Source organism: Cydia amplana, chromosome 3 (genome assembly GCF_948474715.1).
Source record: "Cydia amplana chromosome 3, ilCydAmpl1.1, whole genome shotgun sequence".
Classification (NCBI taxonomy): Eukaryota; Metazoa; Arthropoda; class Insecta; order Lepidoptera; family Tortricidae; genus Cydia; species Cydia amplana.
This window is the reverse complement of record NC_086071.1, coordinates 6,608,031-6,630,637: the sequence shown is the minus strand read 5'-3', so window position 1 is coordinate 6,630,637 and position 22,607 is coordinate 6,608,031. Positions and strand designations below refer to the sequence as shown.

The following is a 22,607-nucleotide window of genomic DNA, read 5'->3' as shown; positions in this document are numbered from 1 at the left end:
CAGTTCTAACCTAACCTAACCTACTTTCCTGGCAACAGTTTGTTTCCGCAGGGGTCGCAGTTCTAACCTAACCTAACCTACTTTTCTAGCAATAGTTTGTTTCTGCGGGGCTCGCAGTTCTAACCTAACCTAACCTACTTTTCTGGCAACAGTTTGTTTCCGCAGGGGTCGCAATTCTAACCTAACCTAACCTACTTTTCTAGCAACAGTTTGTTTCTGCGGGGGTCGCAGTTCTAACCTAACCTTACCTACTTTTCTGGCAACAGTTTGTTTCTTCAGGGGTCGCAGTTCTAACCTAACCTAACCTACTTTTCTAGCAAAAGTTTGTTTCTGTGGGGGTCGCAGTTCTAACCTAACCTAACCTATTTTTCTGGCAACAGTTTGTTTCCGCAGGGGTCGCAGTTCTAACCTAACCTAACCTACTTTTCTGGCAGCAATTTGTTTCCGCAGGGCGCGCAGTTCTAACCTAACCTACTTTTCTAGCAACAGTTTGTTTTTGCGGGGGTCGCAGTTCTAACCTAACCTAACCTACTTTTCTGGCAACAGTTTGTTTCCGCAGGGGTCGCAGTTCTAACCTAACCTACTTTTCTAGCAACAATTTGTTTCTGCGGGGGTCGCAGTTCTAATATTACAATTCTTTGCATTGAGTTTCTTTTCAATAAATTTGAATGAAGTGAATAAGTTCTGAAATAATAATATTTGAAAAGAAAATACTCGAACTAAATGTTATATTAAACAGTTCCTATGAAATAACAATCTATGAAATCTGTGTCTACGAAACAAGAATACACGAAACATAATTCTACTGTTTGATAAGTTTCTAAATTTAAAAAGTTTGATAGTAATATTCATTCAACTGAATTTCTGTGAAATATGTTTCAACCAAGTAAATAGTCTATGAAACAATAATATTGAAACTGAAAGTATATGAACCAAATAATATATGAAATAATTTCTGAGAAACGATATTCTATGAAATTTCTGTCTGTGAAATAGGGTGACACCGGAGGAGGAGGGTTCGAATTCTGGTGATAAGGGCGTTTATCATTATCACAGATAATTGGTCCAGTTATACCTATCGCAGTCTAGTACTCACAACACAAACACAAGCCTTAATGTGCATAGATACTGTGAGACTAGATTTATGAATTTTTCGTATTAATTCGATCATTACCACACGAGTAAAAACCTAGTACCTACTTAAAGTACCTGTAGTAACGCGAGTTCCACGTGTTTGTTATTCTGGAAGAGGCCGTTGAACAGCATGAGGCTGACGATGGTTCCGGCCAGCACGGCCAGGCCCATGAACAGCCCCTTGTGCGCGCTACCGCAGTCCACCGAAAAGTGGTTGCTAGACTTCATGCGCAAGAGCGTTTCCTTAGGATCCTTACTTGGCGACGGGTTTACTGACCGCGTTGGCATTGATTTCTAAAACAAAAAGAACCCCTTATATAAGTATTTGATAGTGGTCGTCTACGGTAAAAACACCATTTATCATCACATAAATAAATAATGTTAAATACAATACACCTAAATAATGTTAAATATCCACGATTTAATGTCCACGATTTGCCGTTACCGTCCACTTTAAAGTATAAAAAGGCCCCTTTTGCTTTTGTCCATAATCGGGTAAAAATACTAAATACTCGTCATTGAATATACCTAGTCTGCAAGCCATTATGGTACGTACCGATCCTGGCACTGTGCAGATGTCATTCCAAATGACAACAATTATTATAGAGCAGAGCAAGCTGTATTCTACACCGCATGACCTCAAATAGGGGTTTACGTTTCTTATCAATGGTGTAATCATATCGGAGACGTTACACTGCCACGTTTCATTTTTGATCGTAATGTTGTCGTACACGTACAATCCTAATGACGTTCCATTATTTTTGTAATGTTGCTCTATGAAGGTAACGTTGTCTTGCCGGTCGACTATGACCAGTTTCGAGGGTCCGCTTATATTGGCATATCGGAGGAGCGGCGGCCTGTCATAGGCGACAGCGATTATGTCGTCCCTCGTCTCCTGGATGACGACATTCAGCCATTCACACACGTTCGTAGCGATTAAGTGCATTAAGCCGAACCTATCCAACACTACGCCTCGCATCGGGTCCAATATCTGCAATAAAAAGTTAAACGGCACTTATTGTTAGGCTTTAGAAAGTAGCGCAGTATTTTTAGTATTGTCTCCGCTACATTACATTTACATGAATAGTGAATACTTAAAAGACTTATATATAAAGCATATTTAGAATCGTAAAATATGTAGATGTATATTGCTACTATGACATACCTAAACTAATTTGTAATCTGTATCCAATTATTCAATTTTCAATTATGGAGAACATTGGAGAAGGTCAGAGACTAGTAAAATAAAGAATATTGACATATCCATAGACAATCTTTATTGACCAACAACATAAGTATAAAATAATAATAAAATAATAAAAGTTAGGTTAGGCCAATTGACCCTGTATATGATACCCTGACCCTGATATAAGTATTTAGTTAAGTAATTTATTACTAGCAAAAAGCAGAGCTTTGTAAGGGCTCGCGGAGTTTTCCTACCTAAACGTACCGGACCGCGACTTTGATCCAGTCCAAGGCTTGTTCTATGATCGATCGAGTGGGTCCGTTAAGAACGCAGCTATAAGTGAGAGCAAGAAAGAAATATACTAACCGGACCCCGGTTGCTGTCTGGTAAGCCTGTCTGTTACAGCTTTTACTTCGTCCATTAAAAACGTGTCCAGACGACAAAATCAAATTGCCAATATCATCCACATATAATATACAATTTCATAAGCGCTTATTATTACATCCTACACGGTCGCCCAGTACTTTTTGTAAGGAAGCCAACTGGCTTTCCTACATAATGTTGGGTCAGCGAGCCAATGTCCTTGAATTTAATTTTTGCGTCCACACCACACAGTTGAGCGAAAAACAATCCCGTCTGGACACCTACTGGCGGTAATCACGCTGCTCCGCACATAAACAAACACACAGTTCCACTAGGTACAGCCAGGGTTCAGCATCAGCACTATCTTGGGTACTGCTCTTCTAAGTGCTCATTAAGACATGTCAGATGACCAAAACAGCGTGTGCCTATGTTGCCCCAAACCTATCTTGGGTACTAATCTCCTAAGTGCAACGAACCTGAGTTCCACTAGGTACTGCCAGAGTTCAGCATCAGCTATATCTTGGGTACTGCTCTCCCAAGTGCTCATCATGACGAGTCGGATGTCCAAAACAGCTTGTGTCTATGTTGCACCAAACCTGAGTAGCAATAAGTACAGCCAGGGTTCAGTATAAGCTTTATCTTGGGTACTGCTCTCCCAAGTGCTCATTATGACGAGTCGGATGTCCAAAACAGCGTGTGTCTATGTTGCACCAAACCTGAGTTGCAATAAGTACAGCCAGGGTTCAGTATCAGCTTTATCTTGGGTACTACTCTCCTAAGTGCTCATCGATACGAGTCGGATGACCAAAACAGCGTGTGCCTATGTTGCAACAAATCTGAGTTCCACTAGGTACTGACAGGGTTCAGCATCAGCTCTATCTTGGGTACTGCTCTCCCAAGTGCTCATCATGACGAGTCGGATGTCCAAAACATCGTGTGTCTCTATGTTGCATCAAACCTGAGTTCCACTAGGTACAGCCAAGGTTCAGCATCAGCTCTAAAAGTGCTCATCAAGACGTGTCGATTGATTAAGACAGCGTGTGCCTGTGTGCACCAAACCTGAGTTCCACTACGAACTGCCAGGGTTCTGGGTCATTTTGTTGAACTGCACGCCGACGTTGCAATTGGCGTGCAGTCGGCGTGTAGTTCCCATACAAGTTGCAGTCGTGTATCGGCCCTAAGTCGCTGAAGTTTGTATTATAATATGATCTTTATTTATAATTTATAATTTTAGCAGTTCCAAGCAATAGTAACACTAAAGGCGCCATTGATTAATTACGTAAGACAATTTTTTCCAGTTTTTGACCCCCTTCCCTATATGTAAGAATAGGCTGACCCCCTCCCCCTCTCATCCCTATATTATCCATATATTACGTAAGAATCTAAAGGAAAAAATGAGTACACGTTTGGTTTGTTTTAGTGTTTATTATTCAAAAAAATATTTTTATGAATGTTTATTTGTACGTACGTTGGTACAGGAGAAAGGTACTTGAGCTCGTTTTAGCTAACTCTGCACCGTGTTTGATAGCATAGAGTGTAGAAGTTCATATTATTATTATTTTAAACGTCATAATTTCGTAGAAATTAAAAAAAATCGCATCTTTGTGATCTTACTTACGTAAGAACTATAAAAAACCCCTCCCTCCCCCTAGTAACAAAAAATTGGAAAAAATAAGATAATTATGTTCGACCCCCCTCCACCCCAAAATCGTCTTACGTAATAAATGAATGGCGCCAAAACTGTTTCTCGAACTGAAAATACCCGATTTACGTTTGCTAACACAACATGACTGATCAGTTCATCAGCGTCACAAAACATACGAGTAAATTGACCTCCGCAGTGAATATACAGCAAGATTGATTGTTCTAGTCTAGTAGGTAGGTATTCACAGAAACTTAATTGCTAAATTGGGAATCAAACCAAGCGAAGCGAGGTGGGTCTGAATCCAAAATGTTAACCCACTTTTGTATTCATCGTTGTTAATGGCGTAAGCGCCATCGACATTATTGAAATTGAAAACACCACATAGGTATCGTTGTCTGAGTCTTACCCACAACACAAGCCTTCTTGAGCTTTTCTGGGGCTTAGTCAATTTGTATAACGACGTCCAATATTTTTTTTTTTTTACTTTTAACGCCATCTGTTAGAAATAAATAATTAACATTAGCACGAATGTTAATTCATTATTTTGCCAACAGATGGCGCTAGTAGTAATACAAAGTGTTATTACATTATTTAATTTTTTTAGGTTTATAAAATGATATTTTTCTGTTTGATAACACATCTAGACATGAATTTAAATTACTATGTTAAATCTCAAACCTAACAGTGCAGTAGTTTTTCCGTAAAGTGTACCACAAGAATGCATAGTTTGTCGAATAGTGATAGGGCTCGCTTCGCTCGCCCTAATTACAGAAGGGCAGGTAAACCCTTTCTATTAAAAATGTTTACCTGCCGTTTTATGTGGATAAGGATTGAACTTAATAAATCTTAACTTTGGTTATGTCCACAGGAGAGACGTGAAACTAATTGCTTGAAATAATGACCCGGCGACCTCCTCCATTAAAACAAAAGATGCGCAGTACTGCGCATCATCACTATCACTACATATCACTACCTATGTAGTAAATCCATTGCGTAGTTTTAAAGATCTAAGCATACAGACAGACAGACAGACAGACAGCGGGAAGCGACTTTGTTTTATACTATTATAATTATAATACTGTCTGTATGCTTAGATCTTTAAAACTACGCAATGGATTTTGATGCAGTTTTTTTAATAGAGTGATTCAAGAGGAAGGTTTATGTATAATTTGTTAACCCGTGCGAAGCCGCCGGGTCGCTAGTAAGTAAATAAAATTGTAACAATATCGAAGCTGCGAGCACTTTTCAGTACTTACCTAATAACATGCTGTTCGACATTTGTATTTAGCGTTAGCGCACACAGTGTGCATATAAAAAACGTGGTTGCCTTATTAGAGCATTATTTGTACGAATTGTACATAACAAAGAGGGTAAACAAGTTTTGGAGTTGATCGACGTTAATAGTTAAAGAAAATGTATGAATGTAGTAAATGTATGTAGAAAAATAACAAGCAATTGGGTCCGACAAAATCATACCGGTCGCGGCAAACCTCGACGGCGATAGCGTAGCGAGACGAGGCTTTGATAGAAACTGCTGGTTCCCACCAGTGTTCGTAAAAATGTAGTACTTAACGACATGTGCAATAGTGCATATTGTCGATATTATTATATGCACCAATAGCTACGTCACCTTTTGTCTATTTGTCAAGTCAAATTGGGCTGTAGGCTGTAGGTACATTTTCAACGCGAGCTTACATCGGTGTATGAGAATATGAAGACAGTCTGAGCGACCATGAAGAGTATCCGGAGCGCCGGCTTGACCGCGACGATGAGCAGGCGGCAGTCCCCGCCCAGGTCGAAATAGCCACCGACCTGCAGGCACGAGTATATGACGGAACCGACAGAGAACCCTGCCACGCCCATGTGCAAGTAGAAACTCCCGTAGCGGGTGCGGGTTGCGTTCCCTGTTGAAAAAACATTATATACCTACACAGTTTTCGTACAGTTAGATCGGTAACTCTGCAACGATTGATAAAAAGTGCCTACTTTTTGAAAATCTGTATGTGACAATACCAGAACTACTACGGAATCCTACATTAAGCATGGCCCGATTTGGTCCCAGGCGTTTTTTTTTTACATTTTTGACCGCTCGTTCAATTATCGATATACCTAATAATCCACAAAAGGATTATTAAAAGACGATATTTATTTATTCGTATGGCATTATAATTCACGAGTGCCCAAAACGAATGTACCCTGGTGACCCTCTGAACTTAATAAGCGTTTAGTGATAACGCAGCCCAATCTAGACATTAATTTGTAAATAAAATTGTAGAACAACTGATAATGCCATTATTATTATTATTAAAGCCTTTCTTATACGAACTGTTAACATTTCATTTAACCATCATATGTGTATATATATTTCTACATGCATGTTCGTAAGGTCTTTTTGACCTAGGCCTCTTCCGAATCGCCTTTTTCTAATATATTTAAGTATTTGTCCAACATTCTCTTCCATTCTTGTCTATCTATTGCCCTTTCTTTCCAGTCTTTTCCTATTGTTTCTATTAGGTCTTTTTCCCATCTTGTTTTTGGTTTGCCCTTTTTTCTTTTACCAATTTTTGTATTCCAATTTGTTGCTACTTTTGTCCATCTGTTGTTTTTCATCCTGGCGATGTGCCCTGCCCAATTGTATTTTTGTTTCAGTATATGTATTGCCGCATCTATAAATCTTGTTCTTCTTCTTATCTCTGTGTTTCTAACTCTGTTTGATAATTTTATGTTAAGGACACTTCTCTCTATTGACCGTTGACATACTTGAATTCGTTTGATGATATCTCCTGTGAGTGACCATGTTTGACTGCCATATGTAAGACAGGGTAGAATGCATGAGTCGAAGGCTAGTTTTTTAAGTTTCATTGGTAGTTTCTTCTTAAATATATCCTTCATGGACCAGTACATCTTCCATGTCTGTCCAATTCTTCTTGTTATTTCTTTGTTTGTGCAGTCTGTGAAAGATACCTGTTTTCCAAGGTATATATACTCGTCAACATATTCCAGTGATGTATTCTCTATCTGTATAGTCACTTTTTTTGAGTTGGTCATAACTTTAGTTTTTTCTTCATTCATTTCTAAACCTACTTGTTGACTTTGTGTATTTAATTCTTGTAGTAATATACTGAGCTCAGTTGCACTGTATGCTAATATTACCAGGTCATCTGCGAATCGGAGATTTGATAAATATTTGTTGTTTATCTTGATGCCTTTTTGTCTTTCTTCCCAGTTTAGATTTTTGAATATTTCTTCTAAGACCGCTATGAACAGCTTTGGTGACATTGGGTCTCCCTGTCTTACCCCTCTGTTGATCTGGATCTGTCTTCCTATTTTATCTGTTTTTACTCTGGCTGTACTTTTTTCATAGATCTTTTTTATGACCTGTATGTAGACTTCTGGTATGTCTTGATTCTCTAGTGCCTGCCATATAGATGTATGGGTAATCGAGTCGAAAGCTTTTTTAAAGTCGACAAATCCTATATAAAGCGGTATCTGGAATGAACTGAATGAAAATGGAACTGATAATGCCATACGAATAAATAAATAAAAGACGATAGAGAAAGAGATATGTTAGACCGTTAATATCTAGTGAATCCCCTAGCTTACTAAATTATTTTCTGTCTTGGTATTTGAAGCCTAATAATGGTTAGGTACTATGAATCTATTAACATACATTAGGTCTCTCGGCAGTATTTATAGTGGCATCCTAATTAACAAGTTCTATGCAACAATGATGCAAATACCTACTTATCTACAACTATTATATTACATGCCAGTGAGTAGGCTGCTCCATTTGCCGTCTCAGTTACCTAGTAGGTTAAATTCCAAAGTCGATACAGGTAGAAATAAACACTAGAGAAGTTTCGCGATTTTGGGGTTGGTCCCATAATAAAAGTTGCTTAGTATGACCAGTTGACCACATGTCAAATATGGCTAAGTGTTACAAAAACACCCTGTAGTTAAGCATATAATACAATACAATATTTGAGTTTGAGGTATCTCATTACTGTAACAAAGTTATTCAGCAATTTAAGATGAACGGCAAGAATCATTTACCTATTTAGTGTTATAAATTCTATGTAGGTATGTACATTCAAATATAATAAGTGCCCACCGACAGCTATAGACTATATTGGAACGATGGATGGATAACACTGGATTAAGTTAGTTACATTATTGCAATGTTATGCTTACCATCGCTTTCCTTCTTTGCCATTTTTAGATGGTAGAATGTGTATGCCAAAAATAACATGCTCACCACGTATAAATAAATAGTAAAAATCTGAAACCAAAGTTGCTATATGTATCGTTGTTAACCCATGAACAAGACATGCACATTTTAGATTGACTATAGATAGATGTGCACTGAAGGCATACCGCGAAAAACGAAAATCGAAATTTCGTTAGCTGACTCTCTATCGCTCTTGCTTATTCAAGCGACACAGAGGCAGATACAGACATTTCAATAGGGATGTTGACAATTTTTTGGAACTGGTTTTATTTTGTAGATAGACACGTAATAATTACAGAAAAAAATATTAAAAAAATATATTCATTAATTTTGAATAAAAAAACATGTATAATAAGTTTCGTGTTTAAATTTCGCGCCTAAACGCTCCAAACTGTCACGTGACCTTGATGACGTAACGGCGTTTTAAACAAACTGCTGTCAGTCATTTTTTTAAATTCTTTATATGGCAACTGACAATATGTTTTAAAGCGTTAACACACTACCGCATCGGACAGCGACCTTCTTTCTCGCTCTAACTTATAGCTGCGTCCTTAACGCACCACCTTACACACTATCGATTCGTGCGCCGCACCGCACCAAGATCGCGTTTCGGTACGATAATCTGTAGACACTTAGGCAGGTTTTATAACTTGTCTTTGGTGATTCCACTGTGATTACGTCACGCGCTCCGATTGGCGTTTACAGTCACGTGATACTGGGCATTATTTTAAATACTTTTGATTATTTTTAATTAATTTATTACGCATATTTACACTTGCAAAATATGATTTTCTGCGTTCTAATATTCCCTGATATGGTAAAAACATAACATGTTATATATTCGCGATTCATGTCAACATCCCTATTTTCGTTTTTCGCGATAGGGTCTCAGTTTTCATACCAAGTAAATAGATTATAACAGGACACAATTGCTATTTATTCTAAGCATTTTTTAATTGCTTAATGCTTTAATTATCACGATACTTACGTCCGAAGTGAAATTAGTGTAAAGTTCATTCTGTATAGTACTTGTAATAGGCAGCGCCACTCCTAATAGTAGTTTATGCAACAGTGATATAATAAGGGTTCTTAAAATTCAAGGGTCGAAGTTACAAAACGAGACGTAGTCGAGTTTTGTAAAAAAAGACCCGAGAATTTTAAGAACCAATTATGAGCTGTTGCATACATTACTTTTTCTATGACAGCTGCAGCAAAAAAAAAAAAAAAAAAAAAAAAAAAAAAAAAAAAAAAAAAAAAGAGTTATTATTTAAAAAAAATTGAGTTATTATTTAAAAAAAAAAGGGTTATTATTGTAAATGAAAACATACCTCTTTCAATCAAGATGATCGGAACTTGTATCTTTAAAAAAAAAAAAGCAGTTGTATTATACTCATAAGATGACTGCTAGCAGTCATCTTATGAGCCTATAGACAAAGCATTCAAATGACATTGCTTTAGATATCACTGTCAGTCATTTAATTGACACATTTAAGTGCTGGAGTAGAAAAAACTATTAATAGTTTTGCATAAAATGCTGACAATACCACCGTCATTGATTCGCTAAAACAAAATGATATATTGTTTCAATTAATGAAATTATCTGACACAAATGTTTAATGAATATTAGTCAGGAAAGCTTACTCGATTAATTAAATACTCACTAATACATTTAGTACGCTGATTTACAAATTGGATTTGAAAATTATGCGGAATTAATTATGTAACCCAAATGAGGGATGTCTTGTTGCAAAGTTTATATTAGCTGTGTGTGATTACATTGCTGTTCCATATTTGAGTTCCAGGTCTGGAGCTAGAGAGATGCGTTAAGGATGACTCACGTTCACGTTGCGTTAGACCGGGCCGTGTCCGGGCCGGAGCTTCCGGCGCTTACTTTTCTATGACAGCTGACAGGTGATCACGTGATGCTTTCCATAGAATACGAAGCGCCGGAAGCTCCGGCCCGGACACGGGCCTGTCTAACGTGAATAGTTGTAGACTTACAGTAATGTCCATTTGTGTAGCAGAACCGATGTAAACAATTTCAGACAGTATACACTCTTTATTTACAAATATTGTTAGGTTCTCCAGTTTGTCTAAGTAGGTACTTACTCGCCATGCGAGAGCGGAGCCCGTTGCGACTTCGAGGGTAGTGGGTCTACGCTGGAGCTGCGGCTGCAGGGCGGCACGACGCTCAGCCGCGGCAGCGAGTGTGGTGGGTGCTCTCTGAAAACACCATGTCATTGATAATACCTAGATGTCCTAGATTTTTTTCTCGTTCCACGTTTCCTCGAAAATACACTACCTACAACGGAGCACTGTCCTCGTATTAAAAATAACGTTTAATCTATTTCTGACTAATGCGCTGTCCTTCCCTCCTATTAGCGCTAAACTTATCGTGTAACATATTCGTACAAATCTTGTAACTGCCGGGTGATTACGTATATATCTATTAATCATGTGTAAATATAGGTCATGACAAGGCTGTAGAGCAAACATTTATACCTACTAAAATGTATTTGTACTGGTGGTTGTTTTACGAGTATATACACCTGCATATTTGTTTATTGCTCTTTATAGTGGACTGCTACTGGTGACCGCTGCAACATCTGGTCAATATTTAACCAGGCTTATTGGAAATTGTACAACGTACCTACCATACCTATTCGAAATATTTCAAGTTTATTTATTCAGTGCATTCCAACGCATACATTTTGAGTTAGGTTGCATTGCATTGCATATACATTGCACCTTAGTTACTAACTTGAACAGTACGTCTGTAAATTCATATACTTAATACTTAATGGTAATATGTTGCACGCTTGCTCAGTTGCCCTACAATATTTGAAAGTGATACTCCATTTGTAGGTAGTAAATATGTTTCAAACTTCAGAGTTCTTATGTACTTTTGTCATCAACCGTTTGATCGTACATTGTCTTACAATATCTACGGAACCACACCGAAAAAAACCTCGTATATACTGGTAACCAGAATCCTTTTATATACAGTACCAATTGTTGTACCTATGTACGAGTGTGACCAGAGGCGTATTTACAAATTTGGCGCCCCGGGCCATTTTGTTTTGCCGCCCCCCTTCATCAGTGACGATATAGTATTTTTTCTACTTCCGTACTTTTATTTGTCATTTAAAGGGTCGTGCACACACCTTTAAAACCCTACCTTATAGTTGTCAAGACAAGTCTATTCCCCAAAAAAGAATTTGTGCATACACGCAGTATCTTTTTGGCGATTTTACGATACTTTGTGTAATGACCACTTAAAAAATATTGAATGAAATACAGTGTTGCCAACCTTACTTTAAATGTCATCTCTGACAAATAAGTGAACCATAGACATGTTTTTTTTTTAATTTCATTCATTCATTCATTCTTTTCCCGCCCGTACCCTCCATCTTTGCTAAATACTTCTTGAATTAAAAATATTTGTTAAATTTACAATTTTATTTAAAAGTGCTTGGTCGTAGAAAAAGTATTGTATGCAACGTTGTTTAACTGTGGCGTCGCGTGAGTAACAATTTGAGGTGAAGCCGAAAATTGTTAATAAAGGCGCCACGAGTATTTTTTGACTCAGTTAAACAACGTTGCATACAATACTTTTTCTACGACCAAGCACTTAGTTTGAAATAAAATTGTAAATTTAACAAATATTCTTAATTCAAGAAATAGCAAAAATGGAGGGTACGGGCGGGAAAAGAATGAATGAATGAATTAAATAAAAAAAAAAATGTCTATGGTTCACTTATTTGTCAGAGATGACATTTAAAATAAGGTTGGCAACACTGTATTTCATTCAATATTTTTTAAGTGGTCATTACACGAAGTATCGTAAAATCGCCAAAAAGATACTGCGTGTATGCACTAATTCTTTTTTGGGGAATAGACTAAAGACTTGTCTTGATAACTATAATTTGAAAAATGTAGGCGCAAAGGGATATCGTCTCATAGAAAATTTGAATTTCGCGCCTTTTTTTACTGACAAGATTTGGTTGACCAGCTATATATGGTAGGGTTTTAAAGGTGTGTGCACGACCCTTTAAATAACAAATAAAAGTACGGGAGTAGAAAAAAGTATTTTACTTAAGAAAAAAAAACCTGTAACAAGTAGGTACCTTTGGGGTGTGAAATAAAAAAAAAACGAAACATTTACCATTTACTCACATAGGCATTTATATTGTTTTCCTATGTACAAATTGGTTGATAAAATCATCAATGACGCTGTCGTAATTTAAACGTTTGTCAGCTCAGCTAAGCTATTCAGGCGCTCTTCGCTGTCAAGTGGAACGTAGATAATTTTTAGGGTTCCGTAGCCAAATGGCAAAAAACGGAACCCTTATAGATTCGTCATGTCTGTCTGTCTGTCCGTCCGTATGTCACAGTCACTTTTCTCCGAAACTATAAGAACTATACTGTTGAAACTTGGTAAGTAGATGTATTCTGTGAACCGCATTAAGATTTTCACACAAAAATAGAAAAAAAAAACAATAAATTTTTGGGGTTCCCCATACAGAACTGAAACTCAAAAATTTTTTTTTCATCAAACCCATACGTGTGGGGTATCTATGGATAGGTCTTCAAAAATGATATTGAGGTTTCTAATATCATTTTTTTCTAAACTGAATAGTTTGCGCGAGAGACACTTCCAAAGTGGTAAAATGTGTGTCCCCCCCCCGTAACTCCTAAAATAACAGAATGATAAAACTAAAAAAAATATATGATGTACATTACCATGTAAACTTCCACCGAAAATTGGTTTGAATTGAACGAGATCTAGTAAGTAGTTTTTTTAATACGTCATAAATCGCCTAAATACGGAACCCTTCATGGGCGAGTCCGACTCGCACTTGGCCGCTTTTTTATTCTTTTGAGTGCAGAAAATGATCGTTCTGCACTGCAATTAGTTACTGCGGTGCAAAGAAAAATGCGCAATGCAATTTCTACATATCGGAATGCTTCTTTAAGGCCCTTATTTTTTATGAGTACCTAAGCTTAGTTGCCTTAAGCTTATTTTATTTTCGTAGGCGGTCAAAAAATGTTTTAATAAAACACATTCCTCTTGTAGGTCTACCGCGAGATCTAACGGGTATACTGTTTGAAGGTTTACGGCACTCCTAACTTCTGCCTCAGACATTGTGTCTAATTTACCTAAGAAGACAAAATTGGCCGTCACTACGTCGTATGACGTTTTGCGCTTCCTCAACTCGGCTAACAATTGATCATAAATTGGGAAAAAGGTACTTATTGAGTCGAAAGTGGTCACGTCCCTGTAGTAAGTAACACTTCTTCTTCGCGACTCTCGCCATCACGTTTTTTCCTCTTGATAACTCTTTTTTGGTTGTGCTTGTAGTCTTCGGTTGATTTCTTTTTACCTGCCTCTTCAAACTCGTCAAAACATTCTCTTTTAGTTTGAATAAATTGAATTAAGGAGTCATAAAGGTTAGAAACAACCTCCAGGTCTGAGTCAACCCCTTGCAGAACTTTTGAAGCTATGTTAAATTGCTTCAAAATAGCTCCCCAAAATTCTGACAAGATGGCCGTTTCCAGGGAATTTAGCTGTTTAATCAACCCTAGCTTCATTTTTCATTAACACGGTTTGGTTGCCAGAGTCACATTTTATTTTAGTTACGCCGTACTAATACTTCTTGAACGAAAATGTTGCTTAATTTAGGTACTTGTTGTTAGGTAGATATTTTAAGCAATTGGTGGGGTTTGAAGCGTTCGTTTGTTTATTAATTTAAATGTCAATTAAAATATAATAAAAAATATAGCTAAGTTTGATTATAAAAGGCGCCCAGAAAAAGCACCAAGAGGGGGCGGCTTCGCCGCCCCCCCGAGGCCTGCCGCCCCGGGCCATGGCCCCCTTGGCCCTAGGGTATATACGCCCCTGAGTGTGACGACAAAACTCATACCTACGACGATAAAAATAACACAATAATTTATATCAACGGGTTTGACATTTTCAGATAAGTACCACTACTTTTTGTGTCACAAAGAACTTGGCCTACCTTAACATTGATGTTTTTGGTGGGGTATCACCACTTTTTGGGTGGTACCCACTATATACCCAGGCGTCCCAGTCGATAACTGCGATATATATCACAACAGTGAAGTATGAATAACACAGTACAGTTTAAATACCGCCGGATCGCATTAGGTAGGTACCTATCTATTTAATTGTTTTACTACTAATGGCTTACTTACTTATTGTAAGTACATAATTAAATGCGTAAACTTAAAAATATTTTGAACACCAAGACATTCATAAGTAGGTACAAGGTACCTATTAATACGGTTTGCCCTCCCTTCGAGGTCTGCAACACAAATTATGCGGGGCCTGTCGATATAAAGTAACGGCGATGTTTATAGTTTGCGCCGTTTATCGTGAAATAGTGGTTTAATGAGGCTCTGCGACTCACCTTTCATCCTCAGGCACGGCAAGGAGCGGCTCGGATCTCTCCCGCCACTCCTTAGCTGCATTTTGATTGGATTTCTCTTTATTTTTCGCCATAGACCGCCTGGCGCAGATTCAATTTTTATTGCATCCGGTTTTTCAGATCACGCATCGCCTCCCGATTGAACCAATTAACAGAAATCGATTTTAATTACTTAGGGCTTAAACAGTGGCGCGGCGTTGTTGGTTCTGCTAGCGACTACAGCACACTGTTCGCATCACCGTGAGTACTAGACAGTAAAGTACATGTATGTCAATAAGAAGTCATACTTTAACAAGCTGCAGCTAAATGTGTGAAATTCAGAGGGTCATTATCATTACAGTTGAAAATGCTTCACAATTAAAAAGAGGTTTATGTGTCATCATTTAATATAGGTATGCAAATCAATTAGGTTTGCATGATAGAGTTTATTTGGATAGTTTCCAGTGTATAATAAATAATAAAAGAAAGGTTCATTATTCGACAAATTTTAGATAAAAACTAAAACTTTGCTTAATTAATTTCAATACATAGGTGTGTGTGTACCTTTGTATGTCAGTTGTACCTATGTTAAAAATATAGAGTTTACGTCAAATAAGTTAAATAGTGAAATACTACTTGTTAAAACGGATTATATCGCGTATATTGAATTTATACTACATCCCGACATTTCGAACCCTGTACAGCGTTCGTGGTCAACGGGTGACGGGGGAGTTTTAATGGTTTCATTTCATGAGTAACTATCGGGGTAACCGAAGACAATATTAAGTTAAATAGTTTTATGGAAATACCAAAACCTTGTCCTAAAAATATAGGTACCTACAATAACACTGAAGTAATTTGCTTTTTTACAGCAGTACGTATTAAATTGGCCAGAAGCAAAAAAAAACATCACCTTATAGCCGAGCACTCGCTAGCTCGCTACGGCTATAAGATGTTGTCCTTACTGGTAATTAGCGGGCTTGGTGTCACTTTCAGACACGCGCCCTCCTTCTGCTACAGCCTCTGCTGCATCTTATATTTAATAGCAAGAATATATTAACTTACCTAGTCGAACATAAAGCCTTTCAAAAACCCGACTACGGTTATTTTGTACAGAACTTCCTACTTTTTGAAAGACAGTTAATAATGTAGTGACGGTCAAATAAATACTGCCCATGTCAACCAAGCAATAAATATACCTACAGAAATACTGTTCTCATGAAATCTCTCTGTCAAGTGGACCTCCCCAGGTTTTTTGTAAAGATAAAATGGCGCATGTGACACCTCTAGAAATGCAGGTTTCACACACCGCCTTATGCATTGCTTTTTAAGCTAATGTTACTTTATCCCGACGCGGCGAATGACGATCTCTATGATAGTAATTTTTTATATGGTTACCGTCAAGGTTAACAAAAGTAGGTATAGTAAAATACCGTAAAACGGGGTGAGTAGGTTTCGCGGGGAGAGGTGGGTTATGAAAGGGGAGAGAAGGTTTGAGAGGGGGGTGAGAAGGGATTTTAAGGCTACTGCTACAAAAATAATGTATTCCAATTTAAAATGGAGCTATAGTAATACGCATAATAAAAAAAATCGATCCAACAATCTTCCAAAATCACCTTTGTATGAAAACCCCTCTCACCCCAAATACGACGCACTATGGGGTGAGGTGGGTTTTCATCTTTATCGTCAAAGTTATGAAATGGAACTACCCAAAATAAAATAAAAACGAAAATACAAACGTCCAGAACACTTATTATATATGTCGTAGTCAGATCGTATAATCCGCCGTATTACATTACGGCTAGCCGTTTTACAAAACAGGGGCGTTTTGAAATGCGGCGGTACGACGATTAGCCGGATTGTCATTGCGATACGTTCTTCAATAAGGCGGCCTACGTTTAGCCGCATTGTATCTACTATTTAGATTGTAGAGTGACCAGTTCTTTCGGTCGCCAACGTAACCGGAGTTTGACAATGTTTGCAATTTAATTTATTTTTACCATGGTCCCACCGCACTACATGTGTTTCTTTTTCAAAACATTTGCATCACAACTTAAATAGACGGAGCCCCGCGAACTATTTCTGGGCAGTTTTGCCCTTCGGGCATCTGAAGCTACCTAACGAACCTAACCTACTTAGAGTCGGACCAAGAAAAGTCTGCAGCGGATTTGATAGCCCCCGCAGTGCAAGTGTTATTTATACGTCATAATTTCATAGAAGTTTGACGTTTAAAATAACAATGGCCCTGCGTGGGCTATCAAATCCGCTGCAGACTTTTCTTGGTCCGACTCTACCTACCTTCGCTTTTTTCCCCAAAGTGTTATGTTTTCACGGACATCTCACTAAATCAATAGGTAGGTAGGTTAGGTTCGTTAGGTAGCTTCAGATGCCCGAAGGGCAAACCGCCCAGAAATAGGAGTCCCGCGAAGCGGGGCTCCGTCTTGTTAAGTTGCGGAGGAAATGTTTTTTGAAAAGAAACAGTCCGACGAACTCCAGATTTGATGGACACCCCAGCGTTTTTCATAGTTTGTTGTTGTTATGTCAGGCAGCGCCACGAGTGTTAAAAATGGGAACTAAAAACTGTCAAAGCGGCGGCTAATGACTCGTTGTATTACATTCCGGCTAGCCGTGTTGAAGAACGTATGGCGCCGAATACATTCCGGCGGATTTTCATTCAGCCGCATTCAATCCGGCTAATCGTCGAACCGCTCCATTTCAAAACGCCCCTGTTTTGTAAAACGGCTAGCCGTAATGTAATACGGCGGATTATACGATCCGACTGCGACATATACACCATTCAGTTTTCATATGTAAAAATAAAATGTTATCGAGGTTTGAATTTCAGTTTTGACCCTACTCATCCATACTCATCCCATTTTACGGTACCTATACCGACCTATAGTACCTATTTCTTTAATTATTATTTAAATTCAGTCTGTCTAGAAGTAACTTGGAGGAACTGTCATAGGGATCATCATTCGCCGCGTCAGGTATAAATACTTTGAATCATTTGAATTCTTATAATGTATGTTTTTTTGTTCACGATAAAGCAGGGGACCAGAATTTATGAGATTTTATGCACTTGCTGTTAGTGTACGCGGTCTGCAAATCTGAAAAGGTACGCTTCCGGTTTGTGTAATAATGTTAAATGAGCGTAACTTTAAGTGGTGTCTGGTCTGAAACGGTTATTTAATAGAAAGTGAATATTCCCAAGTATTTCCATGAGGCCGCGGTTTTTAGTTCCTTGAATAATTTTCCGCTCTACGAGTATTTTCTTAAGTATCAGGTATACATCGTTGTTTTTAGTTGAATATGCAAAGTCAGTGCAGTGATTTCTAAAAATGGATAAAATATAAAGGTAATGTTTAAAACGAAGGGTTATTAATTTACTAGGTATGGTATATAGGTTACAAACAGAAACAGAATGATTTTAAGGCCTACTCGTATTATGTTATAATTAGTTTAGTAGACTATATCCATAAATACCATATCTATTTGTTTTGTCAAATTCTCCATATTTACAAAAATCAACACATGGTGAATTTTATACGATTTTCATTGTGGGCTCAGTCAACAACAAAGTTCAAAAAGGCTTTCAGTTATATTTTTATAATGAAGCCTAGTTCTTGTACAACTGTTACACTTACAATTTAAATACTTTAGTAATTCTTGAACGTATGATCATAACTTCATAACTTAAAAACATACCTCGATCTAATCTCTATCCTAATTACGTAATGTTTGTACACGTGATCGAATGAAGAGTGACGGCCTAATGACTACAGTTCTCTCTAAAAACTTTCAGATTGCCCCACAACCACGTACACTATCTAATACAAATAAAATTACTATCTGAATCTGATGCATAATCAATAGACCTGCTGTTGTACGCTTTATTAGGTTATCATACGCAAGTGGTACATAATGGACGTAATTAAGGGCTGTCGAGTAAGTAAACAATTAGCCGGACATGGTAGATTGCAACTGGACCGCGACAAAGGGGCACGTTAATTGAGAAGGCACGGCGCTGCGCGTACTCCACGGCCTTGCGACTATGTAGCAGGTCCGAAAATTACACACGCTAGTTTGTAGAAATAGTAGGTAGGTAGGTAGTAGGGCTACCGCGAAAACCGAAATTCGCAAATTGCGGGGATCTTTCTCATTTACTCCAATGAAGGCGTAATTAGAGTGACAGAGAAAAATGCCCGCAATTTGTGAATTTCGATTTTCGCGGTTATAGCCCAGGACCGGCGTTCAAACTTTAGTAATCTATTGGTATGGTTTTAGACGCAGCGCATTTGAGAAATATAGATAGGTATAGATGGTCAACCAAATTTTGTCAGTAGAAAAAGGTGCGAAATTCAAATTTTATATGGGACGATATCCCTTTGCGCCTACATTTTTCAAATTTGCCGCCTTTCTCTACTGACAAGATCTGGTTGACCATCTATAAGCCTCAGACAAACAGGCGTATTCTAATTTTAATAAGAGGACGTAAGTTAGATATAGATAGATCAGATCAGAGAACATGCACATAGATATTATGTAGTTACATACTTACATAACAAGTAAAAAGCGGCCAAGTGCGAGTCGGACTCGCCCATGAAGGGTTCCGTATTTAGGCGATTTATGACGTATAAAAAAAAACTACTTACTAGATCTCGTTCAAACCAATTTTCGGTGGAAGTTTACATGGTAATGTACATCATATATTTTTTTTAGTTTTATCTTTCTCTTATTTTCAATGATCGGAATAGGTAGTGCCATTTGGGGTCAATGACCTCAAACATTGTACTTAACATGGATAAGACTCGGGATTCCAAGACTCTTATTTTTTCACGAAAATATTTCTTGGCATGTCTTTAATAGGCTACATGACTAAATTTCATTTATGGTATCAATCGATCGGGTTTGTTTTTAGGATCAAATGTCTATATGGGACCCATTGCATTAAAGTAACACAAAAGTCAGAAATTATAGTCAAAGTCCGACAATCGCACTTCACTTGCGAAACGCCCCTCACAAAAGGATAAGTGAACGAGACGTCAAGGTAATTGAGATCCCATCTTGAAGTATAGACAAAACAAGAAAATTGCGTTGTTGTTCGTGAAATATTGCGTTTACGTATATAGTTGCTATACAATATTTTTGGATAAAATGTAAGGAATCGAATGGTACTATGGTACCCTTACTTTTATCGTTTTTGGAAGTTAAAAAAAACTTAAATTTTGAAACTTTCAGGTCCTGTATTTTTGTAACATTTCCGTATTTTATTTTAATATCCACATTATTATGATAAATTTCTCATTTGCTATTTATTTTACTAGATTTTGTTATAAAATTCAACATGTGTCGTCATCCCTATTGAAGTAGGTAATATGAAAACCCGGGGTGAAAAGGTATATCCATACTAAGCTTACGAACCGAAGTCCCGTGAAATGGCACTACCTATTCCGATCACTGCTTATTTTAGAAGTTACAAGGGGGGGACACACATTTTACCACTTTGGAAGTGTCTCTCGCGCAAACTATTCAGTTTAGAAAAAAAATGATACTAGAAACCTCAATATCACTTTTGAAGACCTATCCATAGATACCCCACACGTATGGGTTTGATGAAAAAAAAATTTTTGAGTTTCAGTGCGAAGTATGAGGAACCCCAAAAATTTATTGTTTTTAGGGTTCCGTAGCCAAATGGCAAAAAACGGAACCCTTATAGATTCGTCATGTCTGTCTGTCTGTCTGTCCGTCTGTCCGTCTGTCTGTCCGTCCGTATGTCACAGCCACTTTTCTCCGAAACTATACTGTTGAAACTTGGTAAGTAGATGTATTCTGTAAACCGCATTAAGATTTTCACACAAAAATAGAAAAAAAAACAATAAATTTTTGGGGTTCCCCATACTTCGAACTGAAACTCAAAATTTTTTTTTTCATCAAACCCATACGTGTGGGGGTATCTATTTATAGGTCTTCAAAAATGTTATTGAGGTTTCTAATATCATTTTTTTCTAAACTGAATAGTTTGCGCGAGAGACACTTCCAAAGTGGTAAAATGTGTCCCCCCCCCTGTAACTTCTAAAATAAGAGAATGATAAAACTAAAAAAAATATATGATGTACATTACCATGTAAACTTCCACCGAAATGGCTTGCCTATAATAATTTATTAATCAATATGAACAAAACAAAAATTATGCACTTTTACCAACGGAAAATTCCTCTTCCAATCAAATGTGAATACCTAGGAACTGAAATAGAGACTGTAAACGTAACCAAATTCTCAGGTATTAAAATAGACAGTCAATTAACCTGGAAGCCGCATATCGAAGAAGTCTGTAGAAAACTAAATATATACTCATATGCGCTATCTAGACTTGCAAAGATAGTCAGTTGGGATGCGGTTATGGCTGCGTATCATGGGTATGTTGTGTCTACTTTGAGGTATGGAATTATCTTTTGGGGTAACTCTACTAATAGAGAGTTAGTCTTTAAAGCCCAAAAAAGATGCATAAGATCAATATGTGGCTTAAAAACACTTGATAGCTGCGCCCCACATTTCAAAAGTTTAAAATTGCTTACTCTACCATCGCTCTTTATCTATGAAATTGCTGTCTTTGTAAAAACAAATCCCACGCTTTTTAAAAAAGCAACGCATTCACGAAATAAAAGAATAGTACAAATGGATTTTCATACCGAACCAGCTAACACTGCCCTTAAATTAAAGAGTGTGATTTGTTTGGGAAGCAAAATTTATAATAAACTACCTGACACAATTAGAAATAAGGATACCATTGAATTCAAACGTGCATTGATGACATTCTTAACAGATAAATGCTACTATTGTCTCTCGGATTATTTGAATATTTAATTTTTATTTTTTCTCATTTTGACTTTGACATTACGTCTTTTGTATTCTTATTTACTATATAAATTTAAACTTTGACATCCGGGTTTGGATATTATAAAACTAGTATTTCAATGGTAACTGTAGAGTGTAGTATATTCAAATGTCCTTTAATTCCTTGATATTGATTTCTATTCATATTTTCTGCACATTAGTTTAATTTAGATTTAAGACAACCTATATCATGGAGTGATTTTAATCTTAAACATACAATAATATGCTTAAAATTTTAATCATTTCTACATATGTACATATGTTTTTTGCATGCCTGTTGGTCAAATATAGCGACACCACTTATTATAAGATCACTGTATGTAACTACCTATATTTGCGAATAAAACATTTTGCATTTGATTTTTTTTTTTGAATTTGAAAATTTGTTTGAACAAGATCTAGTAAGTAGTTTTTTTTTATACGTCATAAATCGCCTAAATACGGTACCCTTCATGGGCGAGTCCGACTCGCACTTGGCCGCTTTTTTTCTATTTTTGTGTGAAAATCTTAATGCGGTTTACAGAATACATCTACTTACCAAGTTTCAACAGTATAGTTCTTATAGTTTCGGAGAAAAGTGGCTGTGACATACGGACGGACAGACAGACGGACAGACGGACAGACGGACAGACAGACAGACAGACATGACGAATCTATAAGGGTTCCGTTTTTTGCCATTTGGCTACGGAACCCTAAAAAGGGAGTGTCTTCTCAGAACTTGCTGGG

General features: G+C 37.3%; 1 protein-coding gene across 1 annotated transcript in view; it reads right to left on the bottom strand.

Moving 5' to 3' along the window:
* LOC134662430 (proton channel OtopLc-like) overlaps positions 1-15,227 on the bottom strand; it is a 35,467-nt gene extending 20,240 nt beyond the window's left edge. Inside the window, exons 1-8 of the mRNA XM_063518650.1 lie at positions 14,988-15,227; positions 10,666-10,779; positions 10,065-10,116; positions 9,545-9,610; positions 8,520-8,607; positions 6,024-6,232; positions 1,691-2,125; positions 1,210-1,428 (exon numbers count right to left, since the gene is read on the bottom strand). Coding sequence (XP_063374720.1) covers positions 1,210-1,428; positions 1,691-2,125; positions 6,024-6,232; positions 8,520-8,607; positions 9,545-9,610; positions 10,065-10,116; positions 10,666-10,779; positions 14,988-15,079 — 1,275 coding nt within the window. The 5' untranslated portion in view covers positions 15,080-15,227. The remainder of the gene's footprint in view (positions 1-1,209; positions 1,429-1,690; positions 2,126-6,023; positions 6,233-8,519; positions 8,608-9,544; positions 9,611-10,064; positions 10,117-10,665; positions 10,780-14,987) is intronic.
* Positions 15,228-22,607: the final 7,380 nt, after the last annotated feature.